The 23,287-nt window shown below is 40.8% G+C and overlaps 1 protein-coding gene across 1 annotated transcript in view; it reads left to right on the forward strand.

The window, feature by feature from the left end:
• The first annotated feature begins 446 nt into the window (after nt 1-446).
• Nucleotides 447-23,287, forward strand: part of LOC119897693 (G patch domain-containing protein 8) — a 31,263-nt gene continuing 8,422 nt past the window's right edge. Inside the window, exons 1-2 of the mRNA XM_038711582.1 lie at nt 447-726; nt 19,564-19,701. Coding sequence (XP_038567510.1) covers nt 574-726; nt 19,564-19,701 — 291 coding nt within the window. The 5' untranslated portion in view covers nt 447-573. The remainder of the gene's footprint in view (nt 727-19,563; nt 19,702-23,287) is intronic.

Below are 23,287 nucleotides of genomic sequence, written 5' to 3' on the forward strand. Positions count from 1 at the left end.
TGCTGCTGCTGCTGCTTGGGCAAGGCTGCGTACACTTTACAGACTGGACCAGTGGACTGTAAAAAAAAAAAGACAAAGATATTGCCTACAGAGAGAGAGAGAGAGAGAGAGAGAGAGAGAGAGAGAGGAGGTTCGACCTACACAGAGGGTGAATAGGAGAGAGAGAGAGAGAGAGAGAGAGTGAGTGAAACAGAGACTGGATGGATTCCTCTATTCCTCTGGCACTCCACAGGCGCTCATTCATTTATTTAAGCCCGACTGACGACAGCATGCCAAGCGCAGACTCCAGCGGCAGAGCTCGGTCAGTATAACATCCCTGTCTCTCAGTCTGTCTCTCAGTCTTTCTCTGTCCGTTTCTGTTTTTAGTTCTCATGCACACAAACACATAAGCAGAGCATTGTCTCCCTTTTGAAATGCAGGCACACACTTCCCAACAGAGGACAGGAGTGAGACATCCTCCGTCTCACCGGCCTCATCGTGCTCTCACCTGCGCAACATCCGTGCGGGACCCGACTATTGGCGCCCTCCGGGACGCCACCGACACTCAGGACCCGACGCAAAGGAGCCCGGCATATGGGCCCAAAGCCCCGTGAGGTCCCAGGGATGGCGTGCAGCGCGTGTTACTACCTGGTTATCAGTTCAACACACCTGAGCAATGGACACTTTCGACGCGTAAAGGGGGTCTTCAGAGGACCGCTGTGTCCAACCGCAACCAGTGATTCACCGGTAGGAGAACTTGCAGATCTTGGTAGATTTCCCTAGGTGTGTGCGTGTGTGTGCGCGCGCGCATGTTTGTGAAGAGAGAGTGTGAGGGTTTGTGGTTTTGTTGTTGGATTACCTCATTTGAGTCACTGAGCTTGAAAAAGAGTCTATTTTAGACACATTTTATTCACTTTTCCTTGGGGCTAGTTCATTTTAGGGGTTAGGAAATTAGTGTCATGATGGGAAGTTGCTGTAGTGTTCCTGAAGTGTGTAAGCAATGTGTGCAGGGCATAAGAAAACAACAGCATAGTTAGTTCCAGTGGCACTCTTTTACTAAGGAAGATGGGGATGACAGAGGTAGAGATTTTTTACTTTTTCTTTTCATGAGTCATAAAAAAAGATTTTTTGGTAGAGGATAGTAGATGTGAATATTTTAAACCTAGGAGAAATTGGGTATCCAACCATGAAGCAATTGTCCCGCCATGCCTCCTTCTCTCTGTCAGGCCTATAGGAATTAAACAAATCAAATTACATTAATGCTTTCAGGAGGCGAAGAGTTGCCCAGCTGAAAATATCCCTAATTACCTGGGGAGTAATTGTTCATTGTTCAAAGTGTATGTTCATCTGTGATTGTGTGTGTGTGTCCTGTCCAGCCTAGTATGGTAACTCCATGACCTTTCCCTGGTGCCTGTGGTTCCTTTGAGCCACCAAACTGGCATTTACTTGTAAACTGGATCTGGCTGTGTGCGTGTGTGTGTGTGTGTGTGTGTGTGTGTGTGTGTGTGTGTGTGTGCGTGCGTGCACTTGCAGAGACAAAGAAAGAGTGTGTGAGACAGAGAGAGAGATAGGCAGAGAGGGAGAGAAACAAGGCTAAAAGAGAAGCAAAGTAATTGACAGAACATGTAAATATATACATGATATTTTGGACTGTGAATTAGGGTGTGTAGCGTGTTTTGTAGATTCAGGAGCTGCTCGGAGGGTCTCTGGTAATCACACATTATTCATGAGCTCCTAATGTGAGACGAGACAAACTGGCGGAGCTGATGACAAGTTTGATGAGAAAGGAGGAAAGGAGCAGCTGGCATGTGTGTATGAGTGTCTATGTGTGAGCATGTGTGTGTATGTGTGTGTGTGTTCGTACTCTAGTCATTACCAGTCTGTCATGTTCGGCCCGCGCTCACTATGTGATGGGAATGAGCGAACAGCGTTGAGCAGACACAGTCATACTGACAGAGATGCTGCACAGAGTCATATTAACAAATACACTTGCAACTTTTGCACAAACTCACACACATTATTTCAAGATGGGCTAAAAGACCACAAGCTAAACAAGATCATTACTGTAAATTCTCAATATGTACTGTATGCATATATCTAAATTTTCTACAAATTAGGGCTCCCCTTTTAAATGTGATCATTTGAATCATCTGTCTCAGAGCCTATTCTTCTCCTTGTACAATCATCAAATGCTCAAGTTTCATCTTGTCTCAGAAACAAGCCTAATTTGGATGCACTTGAAGCAAACCGACTATATTAGACATATCTACATTTTTAGACTGATGAATGCATTTGCCTACTTTTCAGACAGTCACTAATTTCTGCCCATTTTAGCATGTTATGAAAACTAATTTGAAGACACTTGACACTTGTCTGAGATGGTGTTGTTTGAGAATGGTAATCCATTATAATGTGCCACATCTTTTCAATTTTTGTCAAATTTAAAATGTAGTTACAGTTACAGGTGAATATTGAAACCAAGAAGCTTTTGAGAACAGAACAAAATCTGTCAGTAGCATTAAGTAGCCATTGAATGGTGTCATGTATCTATGTAGAGTTAAAATGATTAGTCAATTAATACATTTTGTGACTGACAGAAAATCAGTCTGCAACTATTTTGATAATCGAGTGAATCTTTTGGACTGTCAGACAAAACAAGCAGTTGGAAGACCTCATCTTGGACTAGGAAATTGGGATGGGTATTCAAAATACCACTGGTGGGTGATTTGTTCAACCTTGCGAAACACAGTCTTCCTCTTTTGTAACCACCTTCTCAAAATGGTTAATATTTGCGCATATCCAAAAACCTGTTGATATCCAAGTCTTTCATAATGTTTAAAAGTGTTTCTCCTTCTTACCAGAAATGCGGGATTTTCTTTTGCTCATGCATCTCTTCCCAAGCCTTGCAAATAGATGGCTAGCTGATTTGTATAATGTAAACTTCTTAAGAATTCTCCTAAAACCTGAATAATATTGGCATATACCACATGTCTTACTCGGAAAATGCTAGAAGACCTAATTTGGAATATCCGAACCAAATACATGCAAATTTGTTTGCAAACATTGTCACTGATTGCAAGTAGTTGAATTGTCATATTAAAGGGTCAAATCAGACCTGACATTGGAAATTAGAAGTTCATACAGCTGAAATGCAAATTTACAACGTTTTAGTCTAAATATCATCAAAAAGTAGAGATGCCATCAAAGGAAACCACTCAATAAAATAACTTGAGCAGCAGTAATTGAAAATATTCCCTTTCAGCAGGAATATCAGGATTTAAGTCTTCACCCCGATAAAGTGTCCTTGATCAAAACATGAATTGAATCCATACCAGCTTCGGGGTCTTACTGGTTCAACTATAGCTGACCTCCATGTGGACAGAGGCAAGTAAAAATAGATGTTCACATTATGTTGAATACATCTCTCTAAGCTGCAGGCTTACATTAATAGGTGTCATTTATGGTAGGAAGGACATGTAATTCCAAGGCCATGTCCAAACTAATGTAGATAAATCCACATGTGGAAAGTCTTCAGTGTTTTGAAAATGCTGGCTGAGTAGGTATGGAAGGTCAAAAAAAAGATCTGCTTTCAGATTTATCCATATTAGTTTAGACACGGCCCAATTTATGGGCCTGTCAGCATGATAAACAGGCAGCGCTTGTGGTCAAGTAGTTCAAAAGTGACCTCTTGTGTGAGGTGAAGCAAAGTCCTTCAGGGGGTGAGCTTAACACACCTCTTCAAGACATGCAGAGCAGCATCTTTTGCTCCTGTCCACTCCATTGTAGAAGATGCCAGCTAGCACAACATCTGCTGCTGCTCTTTGATTCAGCTTAGATCAGCAGAGTACAAAGGATATTACAGCTGGGATTTGTCGAGGGTAACGTCTTGTGTCTTCACTTTGACAAGGCGATGCAACATTAAGACGAGGCACCTATGAGTGGTAAAGAAAAGCCATCTCGACACACAGCCCCCCTCCCCTTTCTTCTTCCACAACAAATCCACTTGTGTTTGTTAAGACTTTGTTTTTTAGTTAGCGTCTCTGTGGACTGCTGCAGTATGTCTAGATTGGGATTTTGCTCATTACTACTTTATCATCACTAATTACTCATTGTGATAGGTCTCTCGGACGTGTCTAAATTTTGGTTCCCATATGTATATTAGCGCTTAATCTTCAGCGATGAGTCATTCTTCAAACTCTCATTAACACTTCAAAGATTTTTTGTTCTTGGTGTCAGCATAGCGGGAGGACAGGAGGAGAGACGCAGCAACGGAGAGGTGTGTGCAAAGAGGACAGATACAGCCCTAATGCACCCCTCAAATCAGACAGATCCAAACAGATAGCCTACATCCCTTCCATTTCTTTTGCTATCTCTTGTACAATCGTGGACAATCGTGGACAATCCTCCAATCCCGTTTCCATCTATCTCTCAATTTCCCTTTAGAAGCCCTCCCTCTGTAGAATATTATAACCTTGTGTGTGTGCATACTTAACTGCTCATCCACTGAAGACCACTTTGATGTATATTTCACTGCCGTTGCAGAAAACACATGAATCGTCAGCTGTTCAGCACAGTGTCAAAGTGAGTGCCGGCGTGTATGTGTGTGTGACTGCGTTTGTGTTTTCATTGATTCCGCAGGGAGCTGAACAGTGTTTATGCAAATGAGGTGGCATTTAAACATATGCCCTAAACAATTATCTTGAAACAAGTATTTAGCTGCACAAAAACACAGTCATGTTCGGAGTGACTCAAGTACTTAGCTACAAATATTAAGCCATCATGAGGGGACAGAGGTGAGATGAGCCAACTGGTTTGCCATTTGGCGCGCCAATTTGCTCACGGCTGTAAACACGATACCCAGGAATCTTTGTGCGTTTTAAATGATGATCATAATAATAAGTGATACAGGCTTAGTATCAAAGAACTCCCAGGGGACAATCAAGCTGGTAATATCGTCTTGACATTTATGAAGTGCGACAAATGTCAGAAAGAAAGGGATTAGTTCAATGTGAGTTTAAGATAAAAAGGGGGTTTTTTTGTGATACAAGCTTAAAAGCGGCTATAGAGTTGTTGAGTGTTGTCAGAAAAGCTATTTTAGAGTCAAGGCCCCTAATGGTGCAGTCACTCACATGCTGTTAATGCACACACACACACACACAAACACACACACACTAACTCAGCCATCAGGCCCTAGAGGAGCAGTTTGAGAGTGAGCAGGTGAGTGCTGCTGAATACTAAAGTCCTGTATGACTGGACCATTCCTGCTGACCACTGCAAAGTGCTCCCACTGATCACCACTAATGTCCTCCATCACAGTTTACACTCAACACTCTGGAGAGAGTGTGCGCACAAGCGTGTGTTGGGGAGAAAGGTGGATAATTGGGACAGATGGGGTGAGATAGGATGAAGAGAAAGAGGAGGGAGAGGCGGAGAGCAAGACAGTTGGCATCGATTTTAACACTCTCTCAAGCCTTTATTGACATTTCATTTAGCTAATGAATTCATTAGTGCTTCATAGCATAATAACCTCTACTTGATAACCAGGATGGTTCCCCGGGGAACATGCGGTGTCTTTACTATGTTGCCTCAGTATTTTCTGACTTTTACAAACTCATTCTCAGCTTTCTTTGATTTTCTTCCCTCCCCCCACCTCTGTTTCTTTTACCTATAAGTTCCCTGCCTGTTTGTTTGTGCTGCATTGCGTAACTTAATTACCTACTGTACTTACTTACTGTAAATGAATCAGTTGTTCAAGGTAACATAACCTGCCAGCCTCTCAGCAACAGTGCAGCCCCAGGAATGATGGAGAAGAAGAGGGAGGCACAAGATGCACACCAAATTCATCTCTACCTATGTATAGGTGTCTTTGTGCTTCTTTCCAAGTGCGCTCGCAGGCTTTGTGATGCTTGTTCACCTTCGAGAAGGAGAATTTACAGATGACTGACTCAGTCTTTATTTGTGTCTCTTTGACCTGCTGCTTACTGGAAACACAAGCATGCACACAAACATGCACAGCCTTCACTTGCATGAATTGAAGGACTAATTTAACCTTTGCAAAAACTATTTAACATCACATAATGGATGTTTCACCCAGAGGACTTATGTCTGCAATCTCCATTTACACTAAAAATTTCAGCCAGGCTTTAAAACCTGGTTTATGAATTGGAAGCATTTATTTATTTGTGTTCAGCTCCGATGCCTGAGAGGTAAAATCTGCTTCTGTGGCATAACTGTATGGATGTCTGAAAGGCCGAGCTGACCTGCGTGAGCTCTTTGTGGGTTTGTCTTGTTATTACAAGAGTAGCGAGGGATGCTTCTGTTGATTGAACATTTTTTTCATGAGATCTGCAAAACTCTGGTATTAGAGGTATGTTGTCATACACACATACATGCATGCATGTGCACTCGCACACGCACACACACCTACACACCTACACACACACACACACACACACACAGAGGCAGAGCAGATGGCCAACCTCTCATTTTGTATATTACCTTGGGACAGATGTTTGTCTGTGTGGTCATTAGTGATCGCAGCATCAGATAATTACCTGGAGACACACCAACACATAAACACACACACTCAAATACAATTAGTGAGTGTTTGATAATTACAGGATGTTTGATGAACCATCTGGAACAGCAGCTCAGGTAGAAACTGGAAGAAATGCCCAAAACAAAATCATGCACACAAAACACTCAAATCATACTTATCAAATGAGGATCATTGACCTGGGAGAAAAAAAAATGAGGATAGCAAAACGACAGGTGATAGATGAAGAGATTAAAGAGTTTCTTTGTTTCACAGCCATTTGGATGTCATGTTTCATTCAAGCTTTGGTCTTCTTTTATTCTCCTGGGTCTGCATTCTCTGCCTCTGCCTTTTTTCTGTTTTTTAAACTATCACTGGCCGCTGCCGTCTGTAGGGATGGAGGAAGAGATATAGCTTTGCTCTCATAGCTTTGCTCTCATCCGCCTCTCCCTGACACCCCTCTTATCTCCCCCTCCTATTGCTTTTGTCTCATCTCTCCAGCCCATTCATTTTTTAGCAGGTCAAGGGTTCAACTGTTTAGGTCTTTGAATCTTAGTGTGTGGGTGTGAGGGTTTGTGTTTGTGTGCATAATTGTGTGTACAGTGTGCCTATATGGAAGTTTGTGGGGGTGTGTGTGTAGGCAATGGGAGTAATATTGCAGTAGCAATATTGCTGAAAAATCCTTGAAGGAATGAAAGGGTGCGCTTTATTTGGTGGTCAGTATTTCTGTTCTTCAATAACCTCCATTTTACTCTCCAACTTGGAGCCCTGCTTTCATGTAGGAAAAGATGTGGGGATACAATTATAGCTCCATTCACTCTGGGTGTATACAGTATGTGTCTGCATGCACATGTGGGTGTACATGTTACACGTTTTTGCACCTGCATGCTTGAATGCCTGGGTGTGTGTCTCCACCACTGACACACGGGCAGGGGTTAAGAGCAGCTCAGACAAATTAATTATCTCTTCTCTGGAGGAGAGATGACTCACAGAAAGAGAGGCTGTGAACCAGCACCTCCTGCTTGAGCAGAAGCCCAGGAATTACTCCCAGCCCAGCAGAGACCAAGGGGCTTTCTTCTGAATAAAGCAACTTGGATTTCATCCTCAGCATGATTTTCAGATCACATTTTTCCCCACTTTTCATGTGCATAAAGCCGATTTATAAAAATAACTGCGACTAAAAGAAGTCGAGCAGGCACGTTGCATTTTTAGATCAAAGTGGCTGAGGAATTTTAATGCATATGAACAAGTTTCACTTCCCTGAAATCGTTGACATAAGATCAAGGCTTTCATGTTTTGCATTGCTGTGGCTTGCACAGAATAGGCAGTTCTGGTGCAAACTGCACTGCTGGGTACATCAATCCACTCACGCAGACTGCTTAAAGTCATAGCCTGAATTTGGAAACTGAGAGACTGAAATAATAATTTAAAACGTATTACTGTTATTGTTAACGTATTATTTGTGTTGATGTTGAAAATTTAATTTGCAGATAATTTGTCTAGTACTTTTTATTGTTATGAATGCGCTTGATGTAACAAAAAAAATTTGACTTTAGTAGATCTAGGAACTTTTGAAATTTCATTCAGTCTTTGACATAAAATAATTTGATTGCAAGCCATTTTTCTTATCAGTGGGGCTTTGTTTAATCTTGAGGTGAGACTTTCATGTTTCTGCTATTTCAGCCACAGCCTCTTACCCCTGACCTTTCACTTTCCACCTCTGACCTCTCATAGATGGCCCTGGGGAAAACTAAGCGAAGAAAAGGTCAATGTTAGGATCAAGGATTCAGAGACATGAAAGGGTATTATTGAACTATTACCTTATTATATCTCTGTATACCAGGGACTATAATGCTTGAACGTTTACACACATCATAGCCTACAGTAGAATTCACTTGCACATACACACTTACAGGAAGGGAATAAAAAAAACAGCAAGAGCACAAGCAGGGCAAAAATGCATGTAGTATTATAATAACAATGTGTGTTCATTCTGGTGTGCTCTCATGTTTATGTATCACAGCAGATAGGAGCTACTAGGACATTCTGATGCGTGGGGTCGGTCATGCATCTGTAACGGTGCATCAAATTATATCAGACTTACCTCCAATAGCAGCGCGAGCCATGACGCAGACACTAATAATTCATGCCATTTGCTTCAACCAGCCTTCACATCAGCCGTGATGGAGCGAGAACAGCCCACCACAATTATCATGAGCAGCAGCATTCCTGTGTTTAGCAGATTGAAGATGCCAGGCGCTCAGCTTAGCACTGTGCAGAAATGTCCTGGCTGCGTGCTGCCGCCATGGCAGGATCACAGTGGTTTGCAAGCAGCCTCCAGCTACCAGCCACAAGGCCTTGGCTACCTCCTATAGATGGGCATGGGGCCTATTTCCTCTGTCTGTCTGTTTGTGTATGTATGTTTTGGCGTGATTGTGTTTGCGCGTTTCTGCATGAGTCTGCTATGGGGCCTTCTTACCCTTGCTGTGAGGTATATTCTTACCCTGTGATACGGGATTAGTCACAACACTGAATGGAAAGACATGGAAACAGCAGGAGGGGAGGAGAATGGAGGAGAGGAGAGGAGAGGAAGGGAAACCCCACAAAGATGAGAAGAAATGTGTGGGTGGATTGTGTGAGTGCATGTGTGCCTGCATGCCATGGGTATTCATCAATTTCCCTAAGATTCTCCACGTTTCCTCTGCCATAAAACCCAGAGGCAAGAAGAAAACACAAACTCTGTAAGATCTGCTTCTCTCTGCCTCTTTCTCTCTGTCATTCCTCCTGCTTCAGTCTCTTCTCTCCACATGTGAAGTTAGCCATAAGTTTGTGTGTGTGTGTGTGTGTGTGTGTGTGTGTGTGTGTGTGTGTGTGTGTGTGATTGTACAGATTACATATGCAAAGCATGCATGTCATCTAGCAAATGGAAACAAATATAACGTGAGATTCGGAGGATGTCGAACATATTATATATTCTGTGTTCGCAAAACGAGTTAACTTGTATGACAGAAATGTGTGTTTTTGGAAATGCTTTGAAAAAAAGTGTGAGCCATGCACAGCACCAAGCAAGAATCTATGAACTTTGTGCTTGTGGCTGTATGTGGGTGTGTGTTTGTGTTTATGTGCGAGTGTGTGAAAAATAGCAGCGTGTGATTTATGTAAATGAGTGTCATCGGCCGAGGAGGAGGCAGAATTCCAGGCCTGATGAGTGGCTTAATGATTCATCAGCCTAGCTGAGGCAGGCATCAATAATGGATGACAGAGTGGGTCATGGAGGATTGCTCGCCCCTTGATTAAAGTGCTCCACAGCTAAACGCCTCACTTCCTCCCTCTTCTCACCCTACCTTCTGCCAGGATAAATACAGAAATGTGCCGTACAAGCACACCCCCGCATACTCGGTCACACACACCTCTTCCTCAATCTCTCTCCGTACAGCTTTATGTCATCTCACCTCTCACATGCTTAATAAGCTCTCATCCCTCCCTCATCTCCTCACTCTGCTTCTTTGGTCTTAATCCAATCACAGCAAGTGAGAGAGGGAAAGAAAGGGGTAGAGAGAGGCAGTGAGAGAGCTGGAGAGGGGGAAAGAAGAAGGTGGAAAGTGTGGGAGAAAAGAAGAGAAAGCTACAAATGAATGCTTTATAATTTGTCTGTACAGAAATGGAACCTTTCACTCTGGAGATAAGACAGGAACATAAATGCTCTTTCTCCACACATAGAGCGGAGGGAGTCATTTTCTCTCTGTCTCTCTCTCTCTTTAAGCTGTATGTGGGTGTCGGTGTGACAGGACAAATCTCTGTCTATTAGGAGACATAAACCTCTAAACCCTGAGCTACACGGCCATACATACTAATGCAGCCATACAGAGGGTTGGATAGAAGCTGGGAATGATAGCGAGGACACACTGAGAAAGAAGGAGATGTGGAGAGCAGAGATGGAAGGAGGCAGAGCAGGATGTTGAAAGCAGAAAGAGTCCTGGCGGGATTTCAATCCCTGGCCAGCATGGAGTCTTAACTGCTACACAATCACACAGCAAAACCAGCTTTAACAAAGTTGGACTGAGGTGCACCACAGAGGAAGTTCTGTTATTTGTGCATGTGTACTGTGTGAGTGTGATGATGTCGTCTGTAGTATCATTAGCCATCCACGCACTCAAACTGTAATATATGCCAGAGAAAAGATCACTCGCTCTTATTGGACACGCTCGTGTTATCCCCTGATAGAACACAAGAATCACACACGCAAATGCTCACCCACACGCCAAAGCTCCAAAAGAAACTGCAATCATAAATGACTTAAAGAGAGCAATTATCCCTCAATCTACCGACAACAGCTACCCATCGTTGTCTCTCACTTGTCCTCATTCCCCCTCAGTCTGTCACACCCCTCGCCCCTCATCTGTAAGTATCTGAGTTGGCGAGACGATTTAGACGAGCCTTAAGAGTGTAGCGTGTAATCTACGATTGTAATAATCCTGTTCTCTTTAAATCTGCCACTTCCCAAACTGATTACCTTCATCTTCTCAACTTGTCTTTCACTCTAATCTGTATCATCACACTCTGACAGATTACAGTTTCAGTTTGATCACTTCAACAGATAGAGCCACAATCCTCTTTGAGGCAGTCAATCAGCCTGGACAGACAAGTCCAGTACATTATGTGTGTTTGGTGTGTGTGTGTATCGACTTAACTACACTGTATATCTATTTATCTATGAAGGGTTTTCATTGTGTCTGTAATTTAAATGTCAAGAGTGTATGGTCTACATAATTCCATTTTTCTGCCAGCTGGGAGAGTAAAGCATTTATTACTGGAGATGACATTTGAGAGAGGAGAGGAGAGAAGTCTGATAGGGACACAGACGGAAGGGCATATAACTGACAAGAGCTTTTAATGCATGAGAGTGGAAAACAGACATGAGAGAGAAACTCCCAAAATATTTTTCTATTGTAAAACTACTACGAAATAAATCAGTGGTGGAGTGATGAGAGAGGAGAGGGGGGAAGCATAAGAGACAATCAGATCTCACCACTCTATCCATTCAAGGCTCTTCTTATGTCATTTTCACCTCTGAGAGCAGCTGTGGAGAGAGCATCAAAGAGGAAAACAAGAGGTGCAAGAAAAACAGACTGCATACAAAGCGTACTTACAGTACATGTAGAAATTGTAGAGAGAAAGACTGAAGTTCACCTCTCTGTCCTTTGTCTTTCTGTAATTGGCTGATGATGTTCTCCTTAATGTGCACTTGGAGAAAGGGTGGAAATCCTTCGGCTTTTAGAGAAACAAATGCAAGTCTCTGAAGAGCACAGCAAGTGAGTGGTAGGATCATTAAAATACATTAAAAGCCACAGAGGAGACCACAGTTTGTAGAAGACTTGGGTATTTTAGGAATTTGCATGCATGCTTTCCTGCATTTGTGCTTCTGCCTTGATCCCACCCAACACAAATTTTATCCACAAAAGGTCTGGAAAGAAAGTATGGGTCATGTTCACTGAAGTGGAGAAAATGTCTTAAAATGTCCTCTGCTTTCTTTTTTGGTCTGTAAGCTATGCTCTGTCCTGGTGAATCAGTTTAACTTGTCCTGCACGAGCCAGAGGCTGAGCACACATTGTGTTCAGGATGACACGAATGCTGAGAGATCGAGAGAGGAGGGGGAGGATGTGGAGAGGTGGGTAGATTTAAAATGTGGCACCGAATAGGACTGATCAATGATACAGCGCATGAATAACTCTGTGAAAACATGGGAGCCCTGTTGAATGGGGAGGAGAGATGGAGAGAGATAGAGAGAATGAAGGCAGGGAAGGGTGGGCAGATCAGCGCAGGGGCTCCTTGGCCTTGCATTGTGATAGACAGGGAATTAAATTCTGATCGCTCACTGAGTGATCGTTTGGTTGAGCCTTGTGACTAATCATAGATTTATGACTTCAACAGGAGAGCGGTGCGATTTGTTTGTGCCACAGGCTTCCTGCTGTTGCCCCAGACAAAAGCAGTACAGTTATTTTGAGGCTTTTGAACACACTTCTCTCATCATTTTTTCCACCCTCTTTAATATAAAAGTCCAGACACTTCGCTGTTGCCCTCTCTTTTTTATTGATAAATTTAGGTCTTAAAATCTATCAGCAGCATAGATGCCTACAAATGCTGACTGACTTTTAACATCTGTAACACAGTTTAACTACTGTACACAGAGCATGAAACCAGCACTTACTGTGCAGCCTCTAAGTATTTAGAGGTCGTTTTTAAGGATGTACTTAAATAAAACAATGACTACAAGGTTAAAGTGCTTTAAGTGTGTTTAAGTTTCTGAGTGAATTCATACTCATAGTGAGTGAACCAAGTAAAAAATGCAGATTTCAATTTGAAAAATAGTACATATTTAGGAAAGTATCCTTAACATGAAGAAAAACTGATGAAATTGTTTTAAGGCAGAAATTGTGAACTTTTATTAACTGACTGATTTACGGTTGCTGCACTACAGGCCTGACAGAGTATTAACAGGGAAACTACCTATGGACCTAAAACTTCAGGCAGTCACTGACTGAAAAATATTTGCAACAAAATGTTAAAAAATTATTAATTTAGTAAAGTTCATGTTTACTGTAATTGCACGGTTACTTTTGGTCCCCCAATATTGGGAGTTATGTTTAAAAAGGGTTCCTATACAAAATATCTGATTTTTATGTAAACACCCTTTAAATTAAGAGGTGATGTCATCAGGGTTATCCCAGACTGGACTTGAGACTTCAAGTTGATAACAGAAAGCCTGCGTTATGAACTAATGGTCTCTGCTTTGCCAATTATGACCACTGTTGTTGTTAGTCAGTTTTTCGCAAGTCCCTCAATTTTATGGTAGTGCAATACAAAATCATTGGAGAAACGCTTTAAAGCTCTTTCTCTTTGGCACTTTCACCCATAGACATTGCTCCATTTCAAATGCCATACACTGGACTAAAGACACAATACAATAAAAAATAAACTATATCTATAGTTATTTTTCTATGTAGTTTATATATATTCTCCCTCAATGGTGAAATTTAAAGTGGAGAACCAGATTTAAGATTACGTAAACAAAGGAGTCTGTTTAAGGATTAAATCCAGGGAGAAGCACTGCTCGTTTCAACAAGGCACAGAGGGCACAGGGCAAATTAGCAAACATAATCTCTTCAACATTTATTTATTCAGTTTGTTTCCTTCATGCGGCTCAACTTAAAAGGTCAGAGGGAGGTGGAACATTTGTTTTTATTTTGAGCAAGACACAAAGAAAAGGAAGAGAATCAGACAAACACTGGTGATTCATGGTGTAGAGGCCGGTGCTGAAGATAGCATACAGTGAACACAGAAACACAGTGAGTCATGACACAACTGACTTGGGATCATTGGAATAAACTTTGTACTTTTCCATATATATGTTAATCTTGTATTCTGAACTATTTTAGTCTGTCTAGTGTATCTGTCACAGAGTTGGTTGCTGGCAGTGTGAGATGACATCGCTTACTGGTACTAACACATCTGTCCTTTTGGCTGTAAGAATACCCTAATGGCAGTATCTATGGTCAACACATCTGCGTATTTGGCGATGGTTGCTCTATGTGCTTGTTTTGGCCATACTTCTAACTGGCTTTAATGCTCTGGAGCAAACAGCGACCCACAAACACACATGTAAACACTATCAGATGGTTTCTCATAGACAAAAACACAGGCTGAGACGCACATGCAAATGCATGCACATACATCACATGAATAAATGGGTGAGTACTGGCCATAGATCCAATATTAAAGGCATTCAAGGGAGATACATTAGGGCTGCAAATATCAGCTCATTAACACTCAGCTATCCTCTGTGGTAGTCTGTTTTTGTGTGTGTGTGTGTGTGTGTGTGTGTGTGTGTGTGTGTGTGTGTGTGTGTGTGTGTGCCCAAGTGTGTCTGCCACTGAGATCTACAGGTCATTACAGTAACAAGCAACTTAGCCCTCAGGTCAGCTGTGATTAGCTACAGAAGAATGGCCAGAAATCACACCACGCCGCCAGAATCTGACACGGCCGGACTCTGTCCACTTGTGCATGTGCGAGCGCACGTGTGTCTGAGAGAGAGGATCACAGGAACAATTTAGAGACAGACGACGGACAGAACAGAGCAGCCAATACATGTAAATGTACGGGGGGGGGGGGGCGCGTGGCAGATTTTCTTTTTTTTTTAACCACAAGTGGAATTGTTTCTATTCATTACAGTGGCCAAGTTAGGGTGATAATTATAGCTGGAGATAATTAAAGACTTAATTGGGCTTGATAAACAGTTATGAATTGTTTATTGAATTGTTCTCACAAGGCACAGTAGCAATTAGAAGTTCTCTGAATTCATAAACGTCTCCTATTCACAGTTTGTCCCTGTGTCACGCTTCTCTTCCCTTTTCTTCTCATCTCCCCTCCATGTGAAAAGAGAGTGACAGTTCTTGAGCCAGAAGAGGGAAATACTTCACCCATTAGATACCACACTTTCCAAGATTAATTTAATCTTCAAATAGGCAGGTGGCCTTGATGTTTTTGAGAGATCTTGTCGTGGATTCTCCAAATGTTGCTTTGTGAAAAGCAACACTGTGAAATTCCTGAAAGTCTGTATAGAAGTATTTATTGCTCATTTTCATGTTTCATAGTTTTATATTTCTTTATTAGTCGCAAAATATGAAACGGTAGATTAAAATACAGTAAATACAGGTGATAATAAAATTATGTGAATTATAGGTACATCATGTTATTGTGGTTCACCACTTTTTGTCAATACTAATAAAGTAATCAATACTTCTACTTAATAGGTTTCATAGCAACATGAGTCAATTAACAGAGCTGTAAAGAAGCAAAGTTGAAAGAAAAAACAATCTTAAAATGATACACAACAGACTATTGTTTCCTCAAAGTAAGCCATCTTCATGAAGTTCTTACTTTTTCTACCCCCTACAGTGGACGTTCCCTTCAGTAGAAGTTAATATATTTGAACAGAGAGAATCTGCTACCACAAGCTATGTTGTTACAGGGCTCTCTTTCCTTCTCTTCGTGGATTTATTATGCATGCTGAGTGCTATTTTGACCTATTTTTTTGCAAGTTTGGATATGTTTTCAATTTCATGCTGAACCAAGATTGCAATTAAAACTTGTGTTGAAATGCTGTTAACAATTATCACATGTGATCAGTTTCATCTCTGTATGTCCACGCCAACATACAGTATTTAGTAAGTCTGAGGGGGCACTGATAATTCACTCTCTTCTACATAGTATTCAAGTCTAATTATGTTCACTTATCCACACATACTGATAAAAAGCTACTTTATCAAATTCTCCACACCTACTTAACAATAAAAACAAAAGCATTGCAGCATTTCTACATCAACATCTCATACTTTATGTATCTAAATATTATCTCATCAAGTGAAACTGGCATTTTCACATCCCATTTGTTTAAGCCTATTTTAATGATCTCTCCCTGCATTGTGTCCCATCTAAACATCCTGTTTTAAAATGAAATGCATCAAATTATGGAAGCAAAATGCTCTCAAAGTGCTGTGTCAGAGTGACTGCACTGTAATGTCTGTTAGCATCACAAGTCCTCCCTTACACTCTCTCGAGGTCCAGCCATCCATGAAAATGCTGTTCAATATTTAATTACAACCAGCAAGAAAGTGACCAGTGAGACAAGTGAAACAATTTTGCTCAAGTACTGTAGATGACTGAACACTGTTTTAATTCTTTATTTTAATGCTTGATGATTGAATGATTAAATGTTAAAACATAATTCAGTCCCATTAAAAGCCTTCTGGTTATTTCCCACTATCTTCATCAGTCTGAGAATTAAACTGAGCTTGATTCACAGTTTTTTACCATATTTGATTTTCTGTTTTAAAAAATCACAACCACTTAAATCAACAAGCAACCATTAACATGTATTCTGTTGACACAAAATGTTTGACTACTAACCTTGCTTCAAGTGGATGTCACATACAGTATGTATTACACATACTGTGTATCTAAAGCCATAATTACAGAAGTATACAAAAAGCCTGTGCTCTATCTCTTTTTAAAGGAATTTTTAAAGGAATTATTTTTGTGTTGCGTAGTTTTCTTGTTGTGAAATGATTTGCTGTGAGAGAAATTTGAATGAGTGAGCTGTAACTGCCTTCAACAAGAAGTGAAAAAGAAACATCTAAAAAATATAAACCTGCCCTCACATATACATCCAGCCTCTCTCTGTCCTTGACAAGGCTCCACCTGCGGTCAGCTTACAGTTTAGGTGTTAGAAAGCGTTAAATTATAATAGTGATAAGTTATCTAATGGATATCTGATTTTCTGTGCAGATCAGCAGTCTTGAAGGTCAAGCTCACCATATGATAAACATTTGGTTATGTTTATTTTTCATAAGCCTCTGCTAAGTATGCTGACAACTAATAAGGATTACATATTTGATTTTATATGTTATCAACCAAGAGGTCAGTTTATATCGGTGTGACAGGGTGAATGCATCAGAAAGGTCCTGCCACAGCTTCAATTTGCAGAACTTGAGGTTCCTCAAGAGACTTTTCTTACTGTAGTATTATGAATGTATCGTATATCATAAGTTTCCATAGCACACATTTTCAAACACTGACAGACCCCGTATGTAAAACACTTTAAGATCAAGACAGAGAATTACATGCGTGTGTATCTGAAACTCTTATTTGTGGTGTGATTTCAGCTATGAAGAAGGATAACATTACAAAAGAGAAAAGAACAAGCATTGACATACTCACATTCAGCCTCGCTCAAACACTCACACACATAATCATACAAACAATCACTGTCCATTCAGGTCTGCAGATATCAATTGTGCTTTCTCTGTGAACTGATTTATGCTTGTGAGGTAAATTGAGGTCTAGATTAATTTAGCAGTGGTATATCAGTTTGACAGCACGCGTGTGACTGTGCATGCATAAGTGTTTGCGTGGATGTTCTGGATGTCTAGATGTAATTCTGCGAGCATGTATATGCATTCTGTGTCAGTGCATGATTGTAGAAATCATAGGAGGTGTATACTTTTAAGGCAAATCAAAGCTCTCATGTTTGATTTTAGCACACAGCAGGTAAATTGGAATGGCATGTGAGGATGCCTACAACATAAACAAACAAACAAATCACACACACACACACACATCCGCACACACGCTCACACACAAACACACGCACACCTTTTCTAATGTACATACACCCCATTTTCCATACATATTCTTCTTTGCAGAATAATAATCCTGGCAGAATGCAGAGGGGTGAGAAAAAAAAGAAAGGGGTAGGGGGTACAAAGGTAAGCACGCACAGAAATATCTACATGTACACACATACTGTGCAATGAGTATACAAAAGCATACACTTAGACTGCTCCTATGTAATCTTGCATAAGACCAAAGGTTGACAAATACGCAGCATTCATTATCTCAATCTCATTACCCCAGCATCACTCAAAGGAAGGCTGCTCTGGGTGATTGGATCATTTCCTGGTCGTGGCTTAAGCCTGCAAGACGGATCAATACCATGACGCACACACACACACAGATCAACAGGATCGATGTATATTAGTTACCTTTCTGTTGATTTTCAGAGTCCTATCAGCCTGGTCGTTCTGTAGCCTACACTCTTCTTCATCCATTATGACGAAACTGGCCTGAGAAAGGACAGTTTATTCCCTGTATGTGTAGATGTGTGTGTGCAGTTATCCGTTCCCAGAGCATTTATATGTGTGAAAACTGATGGCAAGTACAACAGGGATTGTTAGACTCGGTGGTATCAATGATGCTGAGGTGTTTATGCTTGTGTGTGTGTGTGTGTGTCTACGGGGGCAGGCAGAGGTCATTTTTCCTGTTGCCTGCATTCCTGTCCTCTCTCTCACTCTTCCTCTCACCTCTGTTCCTGTGTGCAGGCATATTACTGAAGCAAATTGGGGCCAATAGACTCTGTCACTGCATGACCCAGGGCTCACCAAACAGAAAAGGAGCCAGCCAGAAAGAGAGAAAAAGGCAAATAAAGGGGATAAAAGGGGAGATAAAGGAAAGGAGAAAAAGAGTGAGTTGGAGGAGGAGGAAAAAAAATCTGGGACAGCACAAGAGTTAGCAAAGAGAGGGAGACAGAGGGGGGAGGGGGGTGGATGGACGGAAGGAAGGAAAGAAGCAGAGAAGGAGAGAAAGAAGTGACAACCTCAAATTAAATTCCCATCATGTCAGTGTAGAACAGAATTCAATAGTGTTTATTGGCAGCCCCCAGCCTGAGGGAAATTACATTCTGAAGCAGAGCAGGGCATGAATGCACACACACCCCTGAACACACACACACGTGCACACACACACACATTCAAAAGCAAGCACACCGATTCTACACAACACTGTGCATGTCCTCAGACCAAAATAAGAAGCCCTCTGGCTGATGTGAGCATGCAGACAAGCGATTTATCCCCTGAGGTCCATGTGCCATTTGCGCAGTGCATGTGTATGTGTAGCTGCCTGTCCACGTGCTATTTACATGCCTTTATATGTGTGTGTGTGTGTGTGTATTTGTTTCAAACTTTCTCCTCTTCACATGCAGTATTATACCAATGTACAAAAGTCTGTTGCGCATCGTTTTGCTCAGTTTTTGTCATTGCCATTACAGTACATACGTAGGGTTTTATTATAGTGGCTGTATTAAATGTGTCCCCAGGCGCAAGTTGCCATGAGCACAGGGCTTCAGTGCCTTTGCCCAACCTCCAGCAGCAGCAGCAGCTAGGCAGCGTACTTTAATGGGAAGACGTTTAACAGTTTTATGCAGAGCACATGTAGAGGCTATTACTGCTGATGTCTCCGGGATGCAGATTTGCTCTAAATGGATAACAATCTGCCATTCTTCTAACCCTCCTCCCCCCACTTCTCTTGCTTTCTATCTCTGCACCCCTAACCCTTAATGTCTGCCTGTTTATGCCTCCATCTTGACTTTCTATTATTTGTCTCCCCCATTCCCTCCAACGGTCTCACTCATTCTCTCCGTGTCTCTCTTTCTCCAGGAGCGTGCAGAGAGGGCTTTGGGCTGCTCAGTGGAGGATCTGAAGGCTCTTTTCTATTGTGAGCTGTGTCACAAGCAGTACCTCAGACACCAGGAGTTTGACAACCACATCAACTCCTACGACCATGCACACAAACAGGTACATGGGATGCACTCACACTACAGCTACACACACACACACACATACATAACACCACACAAGCAGACAAACAAGCTGACATTTTTTATGATCTCCTGTCATGGAATTTGGGTGTGTTAGCAGTATATGTGTTGATGGAAAGCTATTTTACATTTCCATATCAATCTGCCCATTGGGTACAGTTTCTAAGCAGGTAACAGTAGGAGTGTGACAACTGCGTCATCTCTTACAAGCCCACACACAGTGGTGGAACACCTCAACTCGAGGTAGATACACACACACACAAAACATACAGTGTATATACTCACACACAACACTGTATTTATAATTTAGATTTCCATTTTGATAAGATTAACTGCATTAATCTTATGCGGAAATGTGAGAGAAAAAAACTACATAAAATGAGTCTTTATTATGTATAGTTTAATGTCAAGCATAAAATTTTAATGGATGTACTACACTATATATATCTTTCATTCATTCATCATTTGATTTTGTTTTGGGCTTCCACAGACCCAGCTGCTGTGAGTAGAATAATTTTTAATCTTTTATTCTTATAACATATATTAAAATATTAAAACCCAATATGTATAACAGTACTTAAGTGATAAATTATCAAAAAGCATTGCTATTACACCAAATGAGAAAATGTTGTATGGACTGCATATGCATGAAAAAATATACAGTCCCCTCCAAAAGTATTGGAACGGTAAGGCAAATTCCTTTGTTTTTGTTGTTCACTGAAGACATTTGGGTTTAAGATCATGAGGCAAGAGTTCAGAATATCAGCTCTCATTTTGTGGTATTCACATCTGGATGTGTTAAACAACTCAGGACATACCACCCTTTGTTTGAACCCACCCATTTTTCAAGTGAGCAGAACTATTGGAACATGTGACTGACAGATGTTTTTTGTTGCCCAGGTGTTGCCTTTTAGGTTGATTGTCCAAACATTAAATAGCTCTGCATGACTAGTCTAAGTTTTTATCCTTGGTTCAACCTATAAAGACTGCATTTCCTGTTAAAGAGGATAAAACCAACATGAAGACCAGAGAGCTGTCTATGGGAGAAAATCAAGCCATTGTCAAGCTGAGAAAAGAAGGAAAATCAACCAGAGCCAGTGGACAAACATTGGGCATAGCAAGCACAACAATTTGGAATGTCCTGAAAAAGAAAGAAACTACTGGTGTACTGAGCAACAGACGTCCAACAGGTCGGCCAAGGAAAACAACAGTAGTTGATGACAGAAATATCATGAGAGCTGTGAAGAAAACCCCCAAAACATCAGTAAGTGACATCACCAACGACCTCCACAGTGCAGGAGTGAAGGTATCACAATTCACTGTTCAAAGAAGACTCAGAGAGCAGAAATATAGAGGCCACACCACAAGATGCAAACCACTCATCAGAAAGAATCAGAAGGCCAGATTTAAATTTGCAAAGAAGTACAGAGATGAGCCATAAAAGTTCTGAAACACAATCTTATGGACTGATGAGACCAAGATTAATCTCTACCAAAGTGATGGAAAGGCCAAAGTGTGAAGAAAGAAAGGAACTGCTTATGATCCGAAGCATACAAGCTTATCTGTGAAGCATGGTGGAGGTAATGTCATGGCTTGGGCCTGCACGGCTGCTTCAGGAACAGGCTCCTTAATATTTATTGATGATGTAACTGATGATGGTAGCAGCAGAATGAATTCAGAAGTGGACAGAAACATTTTGACTGCCAATTTACGGAGAAATGCATTGAAACTAATCAAGAGGAAATTTATCATGCAGCAGGACAATGACCCAAAGCACACTGCCAACAAAACAAAGGACTTCATCAGGGGAAAAAAGTGGAAGGTTTTAGACTGGCCAATCACCTGACCTTAACCCAATAGAGCATGCATTTCACCTCCTTAAGAGGAGACTGAAGGGAGAAACACCCCGAAACAAACAAGAACTGAAAAAAGCGGGGGTAAAAGCCTGGAATAGCATCACAAATGAAAGAATGCAACAGTTTGGTGATGTCGATGGGTCGCAGGCTTGAGGCAGTTATTGCAAGCAAGGGTTATGCCACCAAATATTATTATATGTTTTTTACTTTAAGATTATTTGTTCCATTACTTTAGCTCACCTAAGAATGCTATGGTCTAATACAAACGGTTATAATGCTTAAGTTGTTTAACACATCTAGATGTGAATACCAGGAAATGAAAGCTGAAATTCTGAACTCTTGTCTCATACTCATCTTTTGATCTTAAACCCAAATGTCTTCAGTGAACAACAAAAACGAAGGAATTTGCCTTACCGTTCCAATACTTTTGGAGGGGACTGTATGTTCCTTTTGCTTGCTTAAAAGTAAATTAAATTCACAGACAAAGATACATAAAGTGTGTTATCCTAGATAGCGATGTTTGGGGCCGGTTAGACCTCTGAGGTTAGAACTGAGCTGTAGTAAAACTCAAATAATTAAAATAGCCTTCTTTGGGATTTGGAGGGGATAATGCTGCGTAAAAAGTACTGCCAACACTGATATAGAGCACATGAAAATCAATTGTATTTCTTATTTCATTACATTGGCTCCCTGTACATGCTATCTGATTTCAAAATTCAATTTTTAACTACTTATCACCTCTAGTTACTCGGCATATACCTGCTCTGGCTTGAAGGTAACAAAATGCTTGGTTGACTCATTCAAAAGTAAACTCAAAACTATCTATTCACATCGGCCTTCAACCTTATTTAGTCTGCCCTAAGTATTAAATTATGGCAACCCAGCTTATATTCAGTTTTATGTGAGCATGGTTATGTACATTTTTGTATATGTTTCTGTTTCCAGGTATAAATGTACAGGAGTCTTATGTGAATATTGTGTATTGTTGTATTTTACCTCACTTTCTATATAAAATATAATAATATTTCAAATATTTTGTTTTTAATGTTTTATATGTAATTTCACTCACTTTTATACATTCTTAAATATTTAGCAAATTTTTCTAAATCTTCTTTTATTTTATGTACAGTCCTTTGAAACATACTTTCTGATATCGGGTTGTAATAAACTTTGACTTGACTTGACAATTTTACCATGTTTGAATGTTTTTAAATGTTTTATTCTCCAAGTCCCAAATTTTTCATAATTCCTTCTCTAGGTTAAAATTTAGAGCAGTTTATTTGTATGTACCTGGTACATAAGGATGCTGCTACAAAATTCACTTTATTCTTCAATTTTACAATAAAAATGAATATTCTGTAACAAATAAAACATGGAGCTATTAGTCACAGCTCAAGTATGATTCCATTATTCCAGTTTGGACAAGATGAGGCCAGTGGACCAGTAGTAAAAGGCCCGGCAGCAGGTTTCCTCCTGCGTTCTGCTTTCACATCCATTCTCATACACAACCTCCACTCTGGACTAACAAACTGAAGGTTCTGTTGATAGCAAGTTCTCCTACAGCTATGTGCTGTCATGCCAAAACATAAATTCACATACAAAAACTTACAGACATGCACTTACTGTGTACACACTCATCCTCTCTAACACAGGCGATCTCTCAACCAAGCCAAGCCGCTTCTGAACGCCCACACTGTGCAACATGAA

This window comes from Micropterus salmoides, unplaced genomic scaffold (assembly GCF_014851395.1).
Source record: "Micropterus salmoides isolate LMB-PRFRI ecotype aquatic unplaced genomic scaffold, ASM1485139v1 Ms_hic_scaffold_11, whole genome shotgun sequence".
NCBI lineage: Eukaryota > Metazoa > Chordata > Actinopteri > Centrarchiformes > Centrarchidae > Micropterus > Micropterus salmoides.